The 12,967-nt window shown below is 42.7% G+C and overlaps 1 protein-coding gene across 6 annotated transcripts in view; it reads left to right on the forward strand.

Moving 5' to 3' along the window:
* Positions 1–3,103: 3,103 nt before the first annotated feature.
* Positions 3,104–12,967, forward strand: part of EZH2 (enhancer of zeste 2 polycomb repressive complex 2 subunit) — a 49,796-nt gene continuing 39,932 nt past the window's right edge. For 4 of the 6 annotated variants that reach the window (XM_015619430.3, XM_015619432.3, XM_015619434.3 and 1 more), the window contains exon 1: positions 4,671–4,755. In XM_015619430.3, the coding sequence (XP_015474916.1) occupies positions 4,718–4,755 (38 nt within the window). In that variant the 5' untranslated portion in view covers positions 4,671–4,717. Of the gene's footprint in view, positions 3,123–4,669; positions 4,756–12,967 lie in introns of those variants that run through there. The other 2 variants (XM_015619435.3, XM_015619431.3) reach the window with 2 other exon arrangements.

Here is a 12,967-nt window from a genome sequence, read left to right on the forward strand (position 1 = left end):
CCTGATTTTATTTTGTTATCATGTAACACGTATGTATTTCTTCAATGTTAGCCACTTTCCTCAAAAGCACTGTTCCTTGCTGCCACCAGAATCCACTCCTATCAGAAGGGCTCTTCAAAATACCAGACTTTGTAATTCTTTCAAAAACTGTTGCACTAGTTTTGCCTAAAGATCCAATATGAATGTCTGTGCATAACACAGATCCTTGTTCAAGTAGTTGTCCTTTAATCACAGAATACACACAGAAACAGAAAACCACTCGAGTGGTTTATTCTGTGAGAAGTCCGTATGGAGCTCGTTGCAACATTAAACCCCTGTGTAGAGAATCAAACAGTTGCTAAAATTCTCTGGAATGATTGAGACAGCCTGAACTATGGATCAGGAAATCAGAACCTCATGGAGTTTCTAGACAGGAGTTCATCTCTTAAAGACTCTAGAATAGCGCCCTGCTGGAGAAGTTGTTCTGCTACAGAGCAAAGGAGAAAGAGTAACTCAGTTCAAAACATGTAAAGTTTTCTTGAAAGCATCAGTTTCAGGTATAGCAGATGAATAATCTGTGCAAGAGAGGAAAAGGATGTGATCAGTGCTGAGGTCTAGTTCACAGGTAGGTTCTACAGTGCAGATCTTTCCAACTTGTGGCTGAGAGTACCTGTTACATTAAGTTACCTCACCCTATCTAGCAATTGTTACTTTTCTTGTTAACCAAAACTAGATCTCATGAAGTGCAACTTGAAGGATCAAAATAAATTACAAAACCTAAATTGTGAAGGGAGTGGGTAGCCATTTTGGTGATGGCAGCCATCTTGGAGCAGAATAGATTTAAAATAGCTGAATTTTCAGAAATGACTAATATTTTTAAGATAATCTTCCCAATTGGCAGCCACTACGCTAGATTTAGGGGAAAGTTACAGCTATCTACCATGATATGACATGTAACCATAACAGGAAATAATTTCTGCTGCATGTGTTTTGCTCATAACTCATGAAACCCCAGAGATTAAAAAAAAAAAGAAAAAAAGAAAGAAAAATAAAAGAAAAAGAGCTACTATTAGAAACCCCTTTTCAAGGACATGAGGTAAATCAAGAACATACAGTGTAGGAATGCCCACGCTTGAGATCTCACTCCAAGTTTAATACACAATGAAGTCTGGAAATTTTAAGTACTTACAGAAAGAGACTATAAAAACACACAGGCACATCGCCTTTAAGTAGAACACCACTGAGCCTCACTTGGCACATAAGCCAACTGTATTATTTGGGAATGAAGGTGTATTTGTGATTTATTTCCCCCGCAAGAGACTTTTATCACTCATGACCTCATTACAGTGGCCGCTGCTCATTTTTTGTTTTGACCCTGAAGAAGCACTTAGGTATTCACAAGGAAGAGGGGAGCTGATATTTGGTGAGGAAGGATGATGGAAGCAAGGATGTGTCGATTGCTCCAGTGTACATCGGAAGTGGCACACGATGTGGGACGCATGGGAAAGGGATCTGGTCACAAGGGAGGCGCATGGTACCACTAGAAAACTTGACAATTTCATTTTTCCCTGCTGAAGAGAAGTAAAGGCTGGAGCCACCAAAGAGCAGGACGACAGCAGAGTAACGGTGCACGGATCCTCAAGGTTTAAAGACAACCTCGGCAACAAGATTGATGAGCACGGCTCGTGGATTAGAAACGAGGGAAAACGATAGCAACCTTAGAGGCTGGAGACAGCACGTAGCGAGCAACAGGATTCGAGCCTGACGCGGAGCGAGCGCTTTGCTGCTGCCGCGATTGATGACATCCCCCCGCGACAGGGGGGAAACCGCGCTGGATGCGGAGCAGCGAGGGAGAGGAAGCCGCCGGTGCGATGCACAAAAGGCGGGCTGGTGGCGGTAAAGTTTGGGCAAGCAAAGGTCAAGCACGCGGACGCGAGGCAGCAGCGCTGCGAAGTGACTCAGCCGGCCGAGACATCCGCCGGGGAGCGGCGGGGCTGCCCCGCGGGCGTGGGCTGTCCCCAGCCTCCAAGGCTGATACATCCTCGTTCTCCCTGCGTGTCAGATCTGTGAGCCACGCTCGCAGATCTGGCACGGCAAGCCCACGGCATGATTTGGCAATGAGGGCGCGTTTGTGATTTGTTTCCTCCGCGAGAGACTTTTACCAGTCAGGACCCCTCACAGTGGCCGCTGCTCATTTCTGCCCCTGAAGATGCTCTGAGTTAGCCACAAGGAAGAGGGAAGGAGATATTAGGTAAGGAAGGAGGACCGGACTTGTGGAAGTAAGGATACGGCGACCGCTCCTGCGCATCTCGTTAGCGGCACTCGATACGGGACGCATCGGAAAGGGATGCGGTCGCAAGGGAAGGGCTAAATACCCGCTAGGAAAACTTATCCAGGCAATTTTATTTTTCCCTGCTGAAGATGGAGGAAGGCTGGAGTGACCTCCAGCGGCTGAGCTCCCGCGCCGGGGGAGCGACATGCGGAGCGGCGGCGGGGTCGGAGGGCCCGCTCGGGGCATTCCCGCCCCCCGGGACCGTTAGGGCCGTTACGCCTCTCCCGCTCTCGGACCGATTCAAACTCGGCAGCGGCGCCGAGCGGGAGGGGGGCCCCTCCCGGTGCCCGCCAATCCTCTCGCCTGCCTCCCTCCCCTTTCCCCTCCCTCTCCCCCCATCTCCACGTGAGGCGGCCGGAGAGTTTCAAGCCTCCCCGGCGCAGCGCAGCCCCGGGCCCGGCCCCGCCGCGCGGCGCGGGGGGGGCGGGCGCGCGGGGGGCGGGGGGCGGCGGGAGCGGGGGGAGCGCGAGCCTCCTGTCCCCCCGCGCGGGCAGCGCGAGAACAAAGAGTTCTCCCCACCCCTCCCTGCCCCCCCCGCACGTGGGGAGCGAGGCCGCGCCCTTCGCCCCGCCCCCCGCCGCGTCCGATTGGTCCGGCGGGGCCCCGGCCGCGTCCGTCCGTCCAATGGGGGCGGCGCTCGGCGCTCGCCAATGAGCGCGATGGCGATTGGGCCGGCGTGTTTGGCGCTCGGTCCGGGAGGGTGAATCCGGCAGCCGGAGGCGGAGGGAGGCAGAGCGGGAGCGCCGAGCGGAGCTGGCGGCGGCACCGGCGGGAGCGGCGGCGGCGCGGAGCCGGGGCGGCGGGGGGGCCGGTGAGTGAGCGGGCGAGCGAGCGACACCTCGCGGGCTTGAGGCGGCGGCGGCGCCGGGAGCAGCTATTTATACCCGGGTCCTTTGTCATGGGGGAGGGGAGGAGGGGAGGGGGCGGCAGGGAGGAAGGGAGGGAGAGGAGGATGGGGGCGGCGGCGGCGGCTCCGGCTCTTGAGGAGCAGCCGCCCCCCGCGTTCCCTTCCCGGCGGGCAGACACGCGCGCTCCCGGCCGGTGACAGCTGGAGGGGGGAGACATGGAGTCTGGAGTGCCCTTTGTCTAAGTTGGCTCCGTCCAGCCCGGCCGGCGGCTCCGATCCCCGCCCGGCGCGGCGCAGACCCGGGCTGGGGGCGAGCTCGCCGTCGCTCCTCCGACGGGCGGGGGGCGGCGGGCGGGTGGCGAGAGGAGAACGGGGGGCAGACCCGGCGGTTCCCTTCCCCTCCTCTCCGCTCCAGCCGGCGGCACGCGGCGGCGGCTCCGGCGCGGGCAGAGGGAGGTGTATGTGTGGTGTGTGTGTGTGGTGTGTGTGTATGTGAGTGAGTGTGTGTGTATGTGTGAGCGAGCCCGGCGCACGCCGGGCAGGGGAAATCCGTGTGCCCGCCGTGGGCAGCGCGGCACGCAGCTCGTCCCTCTCCTCCCGGGAGGCTGGGACAGGTCCGCCCGGGCTCCCGGAAGCCGGAGCGAGCCGGGCGGGGAGGCTGAGCGCGCCCCGGGCCGCCCGCCCGCACCCGCGGGACGGCGGGGCTGGGCTGGGGGCTCCCGCCCAGGCTTTGGGGCGCTCCAGGCTCAGGAACGGAGCTCAGGAGGGGCCAGGGGGGAACTCAGTCTGTCGGCCGCTCCGGCGAACTTCCTAATCGTGGAGGGCACCGTGCGATCCCGATCTTTCAGAGCGCCCCAAGAAAGTTCACAGATTGCTGAAAATTCTGGGGTTTTGTGTCTAATGTCGCCAAGCACGGCGATACGAAACGCTGTTTAAAGCTGGGGTGTCTGGGGAGGTGCGAAGGAGGGTACTGGGCTGAGCCGTCCGTGAGCAACAAACGTGTGGCTGGATAAAGAAATCGGTGCGTTGTGGCATCACGCACATTTATTTGTTACCAGGTCTTCGTGGTGATTCCAAAATTGTTATTCATACACGAAAGAAAAGCAGTGCGTGCACAGATGTACGGCAGGAATGGGATAACAAACTTGTACATTACTCGGGATACTTACTTCTAACTTACAAAGCACCACACTGATTTTAAGAGAAAAAGTTTTTTGCATTTTTAAAGCTGGAAGTTCAGATTCTTGTTCTCTCTGATAAAAAGCATTTAACAGTTTGGAGACCGTAATTTAATTCTAGCAGGATAGGTTTGTCTTTGCTTGTTTAGCAGCTCTAGTTTCAGCTATTGTGAGTTTGGTTCTTGCTAATACAGATTTCAGTGAAGAGTTTTTATCAGCACATTTAATGTAATCTTCACATCTAAGTGAGGGTTTTTCTCATAGGTAGGTTAATATTTTTTTTAGGGATTGGCACATTCAGATTCTTTATGCAATTTATAAAAAATTAAAGGTAATTCTTTGTTTGTCCCCAGTGTCTATATCAAATTGAGAGTCGGGGGAATGTTTATTTGTGGTAACAATAAAGCATCTGCAGAAGGGTGAGTATTACTTCTACATAGTGTACTATAACTAGTCTCACTAGTTATTATTAAAATTTGAATATCTGAATGCTACAAAGTCTTTAAGAAAACACGCTTGCAGTGTTTTAGGAGATGTGACTCAAAAATTTTCTGTGATGTGTTGAATGTTTTTAAGAGCTAGTACTTCATAAAGTACTGGATAAAAACAACACATTTCTTGTTCTGGAGTTTCCTTTACAAGAAAAAAAAAAGAAAAAAGGAAAAAAAAAATTTTCCTTCCTCTGCCTCCATGAGAAATGAAAGTAACAATTAAAGTTAAACAACCTGTGCAGAAGTCTGTGACAGTATAATGTTCCGTGAGATGCCAACTGCTATTTTCATCTGTAGCTTTGGAAGGATTCAAGACTTTAATTTAGGAGAAAAATTGGGAAAAACTTCAGTGTTCTTTCAGAGATTTTTTTAATATGTAATTTCACCTTGGAAAGTGGCAGACACTGGAAATCTGCACTTTCAAAAAGTCATAAAATATCACCACTCTGTTTAAAACTAACTAAAGTAATGGTGTGTAAACTTAGGCCAGAGACTTGAAATTCAAGCTCAACTTTTTCCCCCCTGCTGTGTTTTTTTTCCTTTCTTGCTGAAATTGCCAACAAGCTGAAATATGGTGATTTCTTTGAAGACATGCTTTCAAACCGGTTTTTGTTTTTTTCTGTAACATTGCAACCTTCGTAGTTGAAATGTAAATATTCCTGTGCTACTTCTTACCTTCAAAGATTCTTTGGCTTAGGGAGAAGGGAATTTTTGTAGTGCATTATTGAATGCATGAGCTGTATTGGATATAGAGTGCAAGCCCCTTTCTGTAAAGCAGCTTATGTCAGAGTAAGCTACATCTAGAATCAAGTGCAGGGCAACAGTGCTCTCAGGAAAGTTGGTGCACTCTAAAATTGCTCTTGCAATTAATCAAAAGAAGTGTTCTGTCACCATTCACGAGACAGTTCAGCTTCCTTAGCTGTATAGATCATGGATGCATTTTAATGAATTCACAGCTGTAATGTTAAAACTGAAAAAAAATTTTAGATGACGGTTCTATATTCATGTGATTGAACAGTGAAAGTTATTTTTTAAAAATTGCTGCAATGCTGACAGAAGTCACATTTAATAAATGTCTGCTTTACGTTGTGCTTGAGCAAAAGTGTTGTGGAAAAACTTTAATGTTGGCTGTAATCTGGAAGTTCCATAATTCTAGTGTTAGTACTTAGGGATGGATTTTATCTGACTTGAGAAAAAGTATCTGTGAAGCTTTAGGGGGGAATAATGTTTCCCACAGCAGAGATGCTGGGAATCTCAGGAACAGAACCTTGCCTTTGCTAAGCAAGGAAGCTCACTGAGTTGATAAAGTAATTTTGGCAGTATTGCCTGTCCAAGCAAAATTCACTTTAACAAATTTTTTAAAGAGTGAAGGAAATGGGCTGCATATGGTAAATACTGTTCTTAATGATTTGATGGAGGTGTTTGCATTACACTTATATTAACCAACATGACCACTGTTAACAGAAGCTGTAGGACAGTAACTGGAGGTTTATTTTAATGCTGAAGCTGCTTCCAACCTTCTGTTCCTTCTGTCAGCGAGGTCCATGGAGAGCTGTGCTGGGCCCCTTGAAGTGGTGTCTGATTGAAGACAGCATCTGTAAATGTATCTATCTATAAATGTATCTACACATTTAACACCTAAGTGTGTGACTTGTACAACTGTTCTGGAGTGGCCAAGTCAGTCTTTAAATGGATGAGTTACTCCTGCACTGACATAGTTGAAGGAATGCTTTTAGTTAAAGTAGCTATCTCTTTGAGGATAGTGAGGCAAACTAAAATCTTGTATAAAATGTACCTAAATCAGCAAAATCTTGTATAAAATGTATGCAGAAGAGATAGGGGTGTTTCACAAGGGGATGGTGACAACACTTGTTACAAGTTAGTCAAATGCTCAGGTTTGTTTTTTAGCTGTGAGCATATGCCCAAGGGTTTTGTTGGGCTAAAGACTAAAAGGAAAACAATGTACGGAATTACTAAGTAGGTATCCTATCTGTTCTTACAGAGATCAGTTAAAAACTTAGGGATGATGCTGTGTAGGTCTATTTATGGATGAGGTGAAACTAAAAATAAAATCTATTGAGGGACAGTTCTATTGAGCTCCAACCAAGAAACAGGGAAGTTTTCTAAAACATGCTGCTTTCTGTAACTGATAGCAGTAGGCAGTTTGATTGTCACAGTCTTTTTCTAATTGTACACCTAGATTTCCACTAGGATTGGTCAGACTGTGGACTTAGTTCTGAATTAAGGGGTAAAGTAGTAACACTATTAAACTTGGCAACTATTAAGAAGAGTGAAAGGTATAATTTGCATATAAAATTGACGAACTTGTCTTAAAAATACTAAAAAAGAAAGGAATTTTTAAGTATATAATGAATTCTTTAGCCACAGGTTTGTAAATTGATTGTAATTTTAAAATATTGGGAGAGAAGAGGGAGTCTTTTGATGTCCCTGCTGTGTCTAGAAAAAAATATAAATAAATAAGGCTCACCCCCAAATTAGTGTGGATCACGGTCTTATTTAAGAAAGCTTTTGGCTACCTGACTGAAGCTTGGACATAGGAGTTTTCAATTATTGTGCTTCTGCTCTGTTAAAAAAAACTGCTTTTGACTTGGAATGATTTATAATTCATTCTCTGTTTTCTATCTAGTGGTAAAATCAGTAGTACTCTTAAGGTAAGAAGGCCATTTGGACATTTAGATAGATACTGCACGTGATCTGAATGTTCTGGATAAAAATAACAGTGTAATGATGTGAGTGGATCAGCACAGTGTTGTCATTTGCTTGAAAATGGGATGTAGCACTTCCAAAGCTTCTAATTGGGATATATATACAATTTCATTGGCAAATGAGGTAAAACTGCTGTCTTACTGTGTGCAAATAAAGACTTCCTTGCTATACAATTACAGAATACTCCAGAATTTGCTATTAGTTTTCCTTTTTTGTATATGCATATGGTGCCTGCTTGAATAACATTGTATGTGTAATTATGCAAGCAAAGTAGTACAAATTGCAGTTCACATCCTATGTTTTTTTAGATATGAACTGAAAATAAATCTTTACAGGAGGATATGATTTCTTTATATTTTAAGTTGTTTTTTTGATCTAGAACCAGGCCTATTTCCCTTGTCAGTGTTTTGTAGTATCTGGCTCCTTTCCATTCTGCCTTTTACATGGTTAGTTCAGTTTTTCCTGCCATGCATTCTCTATTCACAGCCTGCATGTTCAGTTTAAATCCCAAAGCCATCAGATGTAATTTAAAGAAACAAAGTATTTGAAAGGAAGGAAACGCAAATCTTATAACTCATACATAATTTTAATTTTTTTTAATGTGTGCTGGTTTCCTTTCCATGTTCCTTAGCATGAGTGGATCTGGCAAGCTTTATATTTTTGGTGTGTAGTCCGATTTCATTTTTACTAATAAGATAAAAAATTCTAGAGCTGGAATTAATTTTTCTGCTTCTGTAAGAAGTCGTATGGATGTGTGTTATAGATACTTGATTTAGCCGTGGAACTGTGCTGAGGCAAATGCATTACAGTTGTTATTATTGTCTCTTTTTTAGTGTTACAGTATATAACCAGGATGGTATAAATTCTGTCCTTTGTGATAACTTCTTTCTGTTATATGTCCAGTAGTTTGTGGCATGTTTCTAGGGAGTATTTATTACCAATGTGTTTAGTGCAAAGCTAAATCCAGTAATTATTAGAAGACGAGATTGACATATGTTGTTTTATTCTTAACATAGTTTAACCATTCCTGGTGTTCAGTACATGGTTACTTTGAAACTGGGAGACATAAGGTCCCAAGATCTTATTTGAATTTCCAGTTCTCTTCCACAGCCTAAGGAAGATGTTTTCTTTTTCATTGAAGGGTGGTGGAGTTTTTTGGGGTTGCCTGTTGGTTGTTTTGTTTCGTTTTGTCTTTTTCTTTGTTTTTGATCAAGATAAACTGTTTCTAATTAGTTTTCTGTATTATGTCAAGCTTCTGGAAAAGTAGTATCTGTGTTTTCTTTTCCTTTTTAAGCAGCACCTAATAATATGTGCAGGTGGATTTATTGCTGTATACCTTACAGAATAAGGATGGCATACATTAGACCCAGTTATTCTGTGAAATTTAAAATCATTTTTTAAAATAACTCTTACGGTTACTTTCATCATTTGAGGTCCATTTTAGAATTACTCGGGCAAATGGCAAATACCAGTTCAGCTTCAACTTTGCTAGACTGCTCTACTGTAAATTCTGCATACCTGGAGGTATAATGTCTTGTAAAGTTTAGGCTATTTGCCTAAGCAGGGAAAGAGTATGGAAGAACTATTGAACCTCAAGTGTTGTGCATCAGGGTTTTTCCTGTGTGAAGTGTGTGTTGCTTTTGCAAGTATGGGTTGTACAGGAGAACCTGTGGCTATTTTAGTTTTTAGAGTATAAAAGGTGTGTCCACAAAACAAGTTCAGGTGGATTAGTTTGTGCTCTTCAAATTCATATCATAAATTATTTTTCCTGTGGAGACATGTCTTAAGTGTTCCCAGCAAGTGTTACTTTTTCTGCCAGATTTATCCAGGATATCAAAAAGCTAAATTTTTAAGAGATGGAGGTGTTAGGCAACAGAGGTTAATTGGAATGTGTGTGGGAGTCATCTAACTCCTCTAGGTGTCTGTGAATGAGTGTGAAGAGAGAAATTCTGGAGGTACACATTTGAGCAACTCAAAGGTGAAGCTCAAGTTTTATGCATAAAACCCTGCTTTCTCCTAAAAAATAACCAGGCTTGGTTTGCTGTGAGGAACGTGGGATGGTTTTAATTGTGACTCGTAAAAAGTATGATCAAATTTGGGCTTGAAACTTTTTGTTGCTGTGGTGCTGCTTGGAGTTTTAGAACATTTTATTTGTTTTTTGAGCCAACTAATCTTACTCATCCATGCAAATGTTAGAAGTGTTTATAGATGCAGATATTTAAGTGAAAAGCAAATAGTTGCATTACCTGCTGCATGTTGCCCAAAGTGAAGTGAGATGTCAGTCAGTTTCAGTTAGTGCCAATTTGGTTTAGTCTTTAATATAAAATATTTGGTTACGATATCCCTGCTCTCTCTTTCCCCTCCCCCCACCCAAGTGGACAAATACTTAAACTTCTTATTTTTATTTCCAAACCGGTATTTTTCTAAAAGTATCAAATGTTGAAATGTGCTGGAAGAAAGTGGTAATGTAGGGAATTCAGAAGTTTTTTTCTTTTAAATGGGTTACTCCTACTCCTTAAATGGTATTCAATAATGATTTTGTGTCTGTTTTTGTTTCTCTAAATCCTGAAGTGGGGACACGGAAGATTTTTTTTTGAAGGGAAGAATAGCTTTGAAAGTTGCAGGCTTGCTTATACAGATAGGACACTCCAGTATGGATTTATCTTTCTCTTTTAAGGACTGTCTGAAAGCAAATTATGTTGAATTACTTTTTGTGTTCTACTGTTGTATTTGTTTAAGGATATGTATTTAAAAACTAATTATTTGTATTGAAATCTTGTTTTCTTATAAACAGACATAACATTTTTGTTTTTCTCTACTGAAGTGAATGAAACTGAGAAGCATCCATACCAGTGTTTCTTGATGAGTAAATGTTCTAAATGAAGAACTCCCACAAAATGGGATAATGTCAAAATAAATTCGAAGGCAGTGTGGTATTAGGAAAATAGAAGTCATCAAACTGATGCCCTCCTTCTTTGTCTCATAGAAAATCTGAAATAAGCTTGATTTCTAGAACAGTGCTGTTGTGGGATCTTGCTCAGGTACTTCTTGTTTAATCAACTTACAACTAGTTACAAAAACTTTTAAAATGATTGGGGGTTTTTATCATGACCAGATGAGTTCTTGTGGGCTTTCTTAATGATGATTATTTAAATTTCTGAAGCAGATTGTTTACAATTATTTTGGATGTTAAGGAACACAAATTTGATATTTTCTGAAATGCTTCTGGAAGGTCAAGAGTTACTTATAAACTCTGAGCTGCAAAATTTTTAACGTGCTGGCAGATAGAGTAAGGGGTGTTGAATACTGGCAGTTGCTTTGCTTTGCTAGTTTTCTAATGCAGAAAAATAGAAGATTCTCATTTAAAAAGAGCAAGAAGATAAATTAAGATTTCTCATGTTTTTCCAGGAAGGAAAAGGGAGTGAAAAACCATTTCTTTCTATTTAATATCCAAGAGCTTCATGACTCCTCATTCTTTCCTTTCTTTCTTCATTGTCTATGGGAGTTTTTAATATCTGCCTGGTCAGTATATAATGGTGGTAGAAACTCCTGAGAAGGATTTTAATGCAACATAGTGTTAAACTATGTATGTGAATTAACTGTTAGGGGTGAAAGCAAGAAATAAAATACTGTAGGAGGCAAACTAAATATTTATAACTAAAAAAAAAAAAAATCAGATGGGGAGCATGATTGAAGAAAACATGAGTTCTGTGAGCCCTTGAGCTGACATGTTTCCTCCTGTCTTGTGTGTCAGTAAAACTGAACTGCTCTGGCTTACTAAGTGAGGAGAGCATTTAAAAAAATAAGTGGTATGAACTGAGCACATCCAGAAACTGATCTGCAGACGTAGGCATTTAATACTGTCACAAGGAGCTGAAAATTAGAATGCCTAAGGCCATGGGTCAGTATCTTTAGGTGAGGCCAGAACGACTGGATGCTCACTTTCTTCAGTCAAAAGCAGCAAGATATTTTCAGCTAGAGAACTTCCTTGCTCCTGTCAATGGCTGCAAAAATACTCCTGCTGTCAGGAGGGCAATGATAGCACAGGTGCAAGTAAAAGGCCTTCTTTTTGTAGCAATGCCTGCGTAAAGTAGGGGTGATGCTTGAAAGTCAAGGCTGGCAGTTTTTGTCTGATATGTTTGGGCAGTAATAAGGAACTGTGTTTGGAGAGGTTACTTCAACTGGTAAAAACAGACTGGAAATGGTAATTGATGAAGGAAAGTAAATGTTGTGATCAAGGCAAGCCTAAGTCAGGAGTTAAATATGCAGAGGGGAAGCAGGTGCTCCTACCAGTTGCTACCAAATCTGGACTGAAGGTTGGAATTCCTAATATCTAAGATAGGAGCATTCCCTAGCAACATCTAGGCATACAGTGCGGGATTGTAGCTGCTGTAAAATACTGTATGTAATTATGTTACATACTGGAGCAGAGAGCAGTGACAGTGAGTCTTTGGAATGGTGGTTGGCTGCAATGGTATTGCTTGGATAGGGGCTGCTCTCTGTGGACTCATTAGTGTCTGTAGACCTAAGTGGTGTTTCTCCCTTGTAATTTTGTTTTTAATGGCTTTCCCAATCTCTAAGTTTGTTATTTTTTTACAGAATATATGTACATGCTGAAGCTTTTCATAATGCCAGAGCACTTGTAGTCCTTCATGAAACTGTTGCAGAACATATATGTAACTCAGTGGACAGCAAACTGTCAGATTTTGTTTGTTTGCCATTTTCATCAGAAGTTCCTGTAGAGTATGTATGCAGAAGGGTTCATCAGCCTTGTTATCACAGGAAGGCTAAAAATCAGCCATTTAGAGAAATTTCTGACACACTGCTTAGCTCAGATTCAAAATATTGCCTATGTTATAATATTTTAATAACCCTTCCAGTGGTAATTAGTTTTGGTTTGGGAAATAATCCTGCAAATAAAAAATATAGTCATTATAGTTAATAAGTTAGTTTCACAGTAGTACTACTACAAATAAGTAGTTTAAACGGATTAAATACGTCACAAAACTGTACTCTTAGTTCACTGAGATAGCCACTTATACATAGCTGTGAGAGCAAAAGGCTGTGCATAGTCATTTTGTATATGATAGATCAAGGTAGCAGGTCATGACCAGGTGTGAAATTTCCACAAAATGGGGATTTTTATTTTTCTATAAGCCTGTTTTGAAATTAGCTGAAATTCTTACTCAAAAATGATGTTTTGATACATCTCTTGAGTATCCTGAAATATGAATTGGGGGCTATTAACTTACAGAGCTAGTGTGGTAGTAACAAGGCCGAAAAAAACATTGTGTTTGGGAAGAAATAATTGAGGCAACACATGTTTCAAGTTTTGGGGAAGCAAATCGTAGAATAGTTGCTTGTTGTGAACATGTGTATCACTTTACTCACTTAGTAATTTCTTCTAGAATAA

The sequence above is a fragment of the Parus major genome, chromosome 2 (genome assembly GCF_001522545.3).
Source record: "Parus major isolate Abel chromosome 2, Parus_major1.1, whole genome shotgun sequence".
Taxonomy (NCBI): domain Eukaryota; kingdom Metazoa; phylum Chordata; class Aves; order Passeriformes; family Paridae; genus Parus; species Parus major.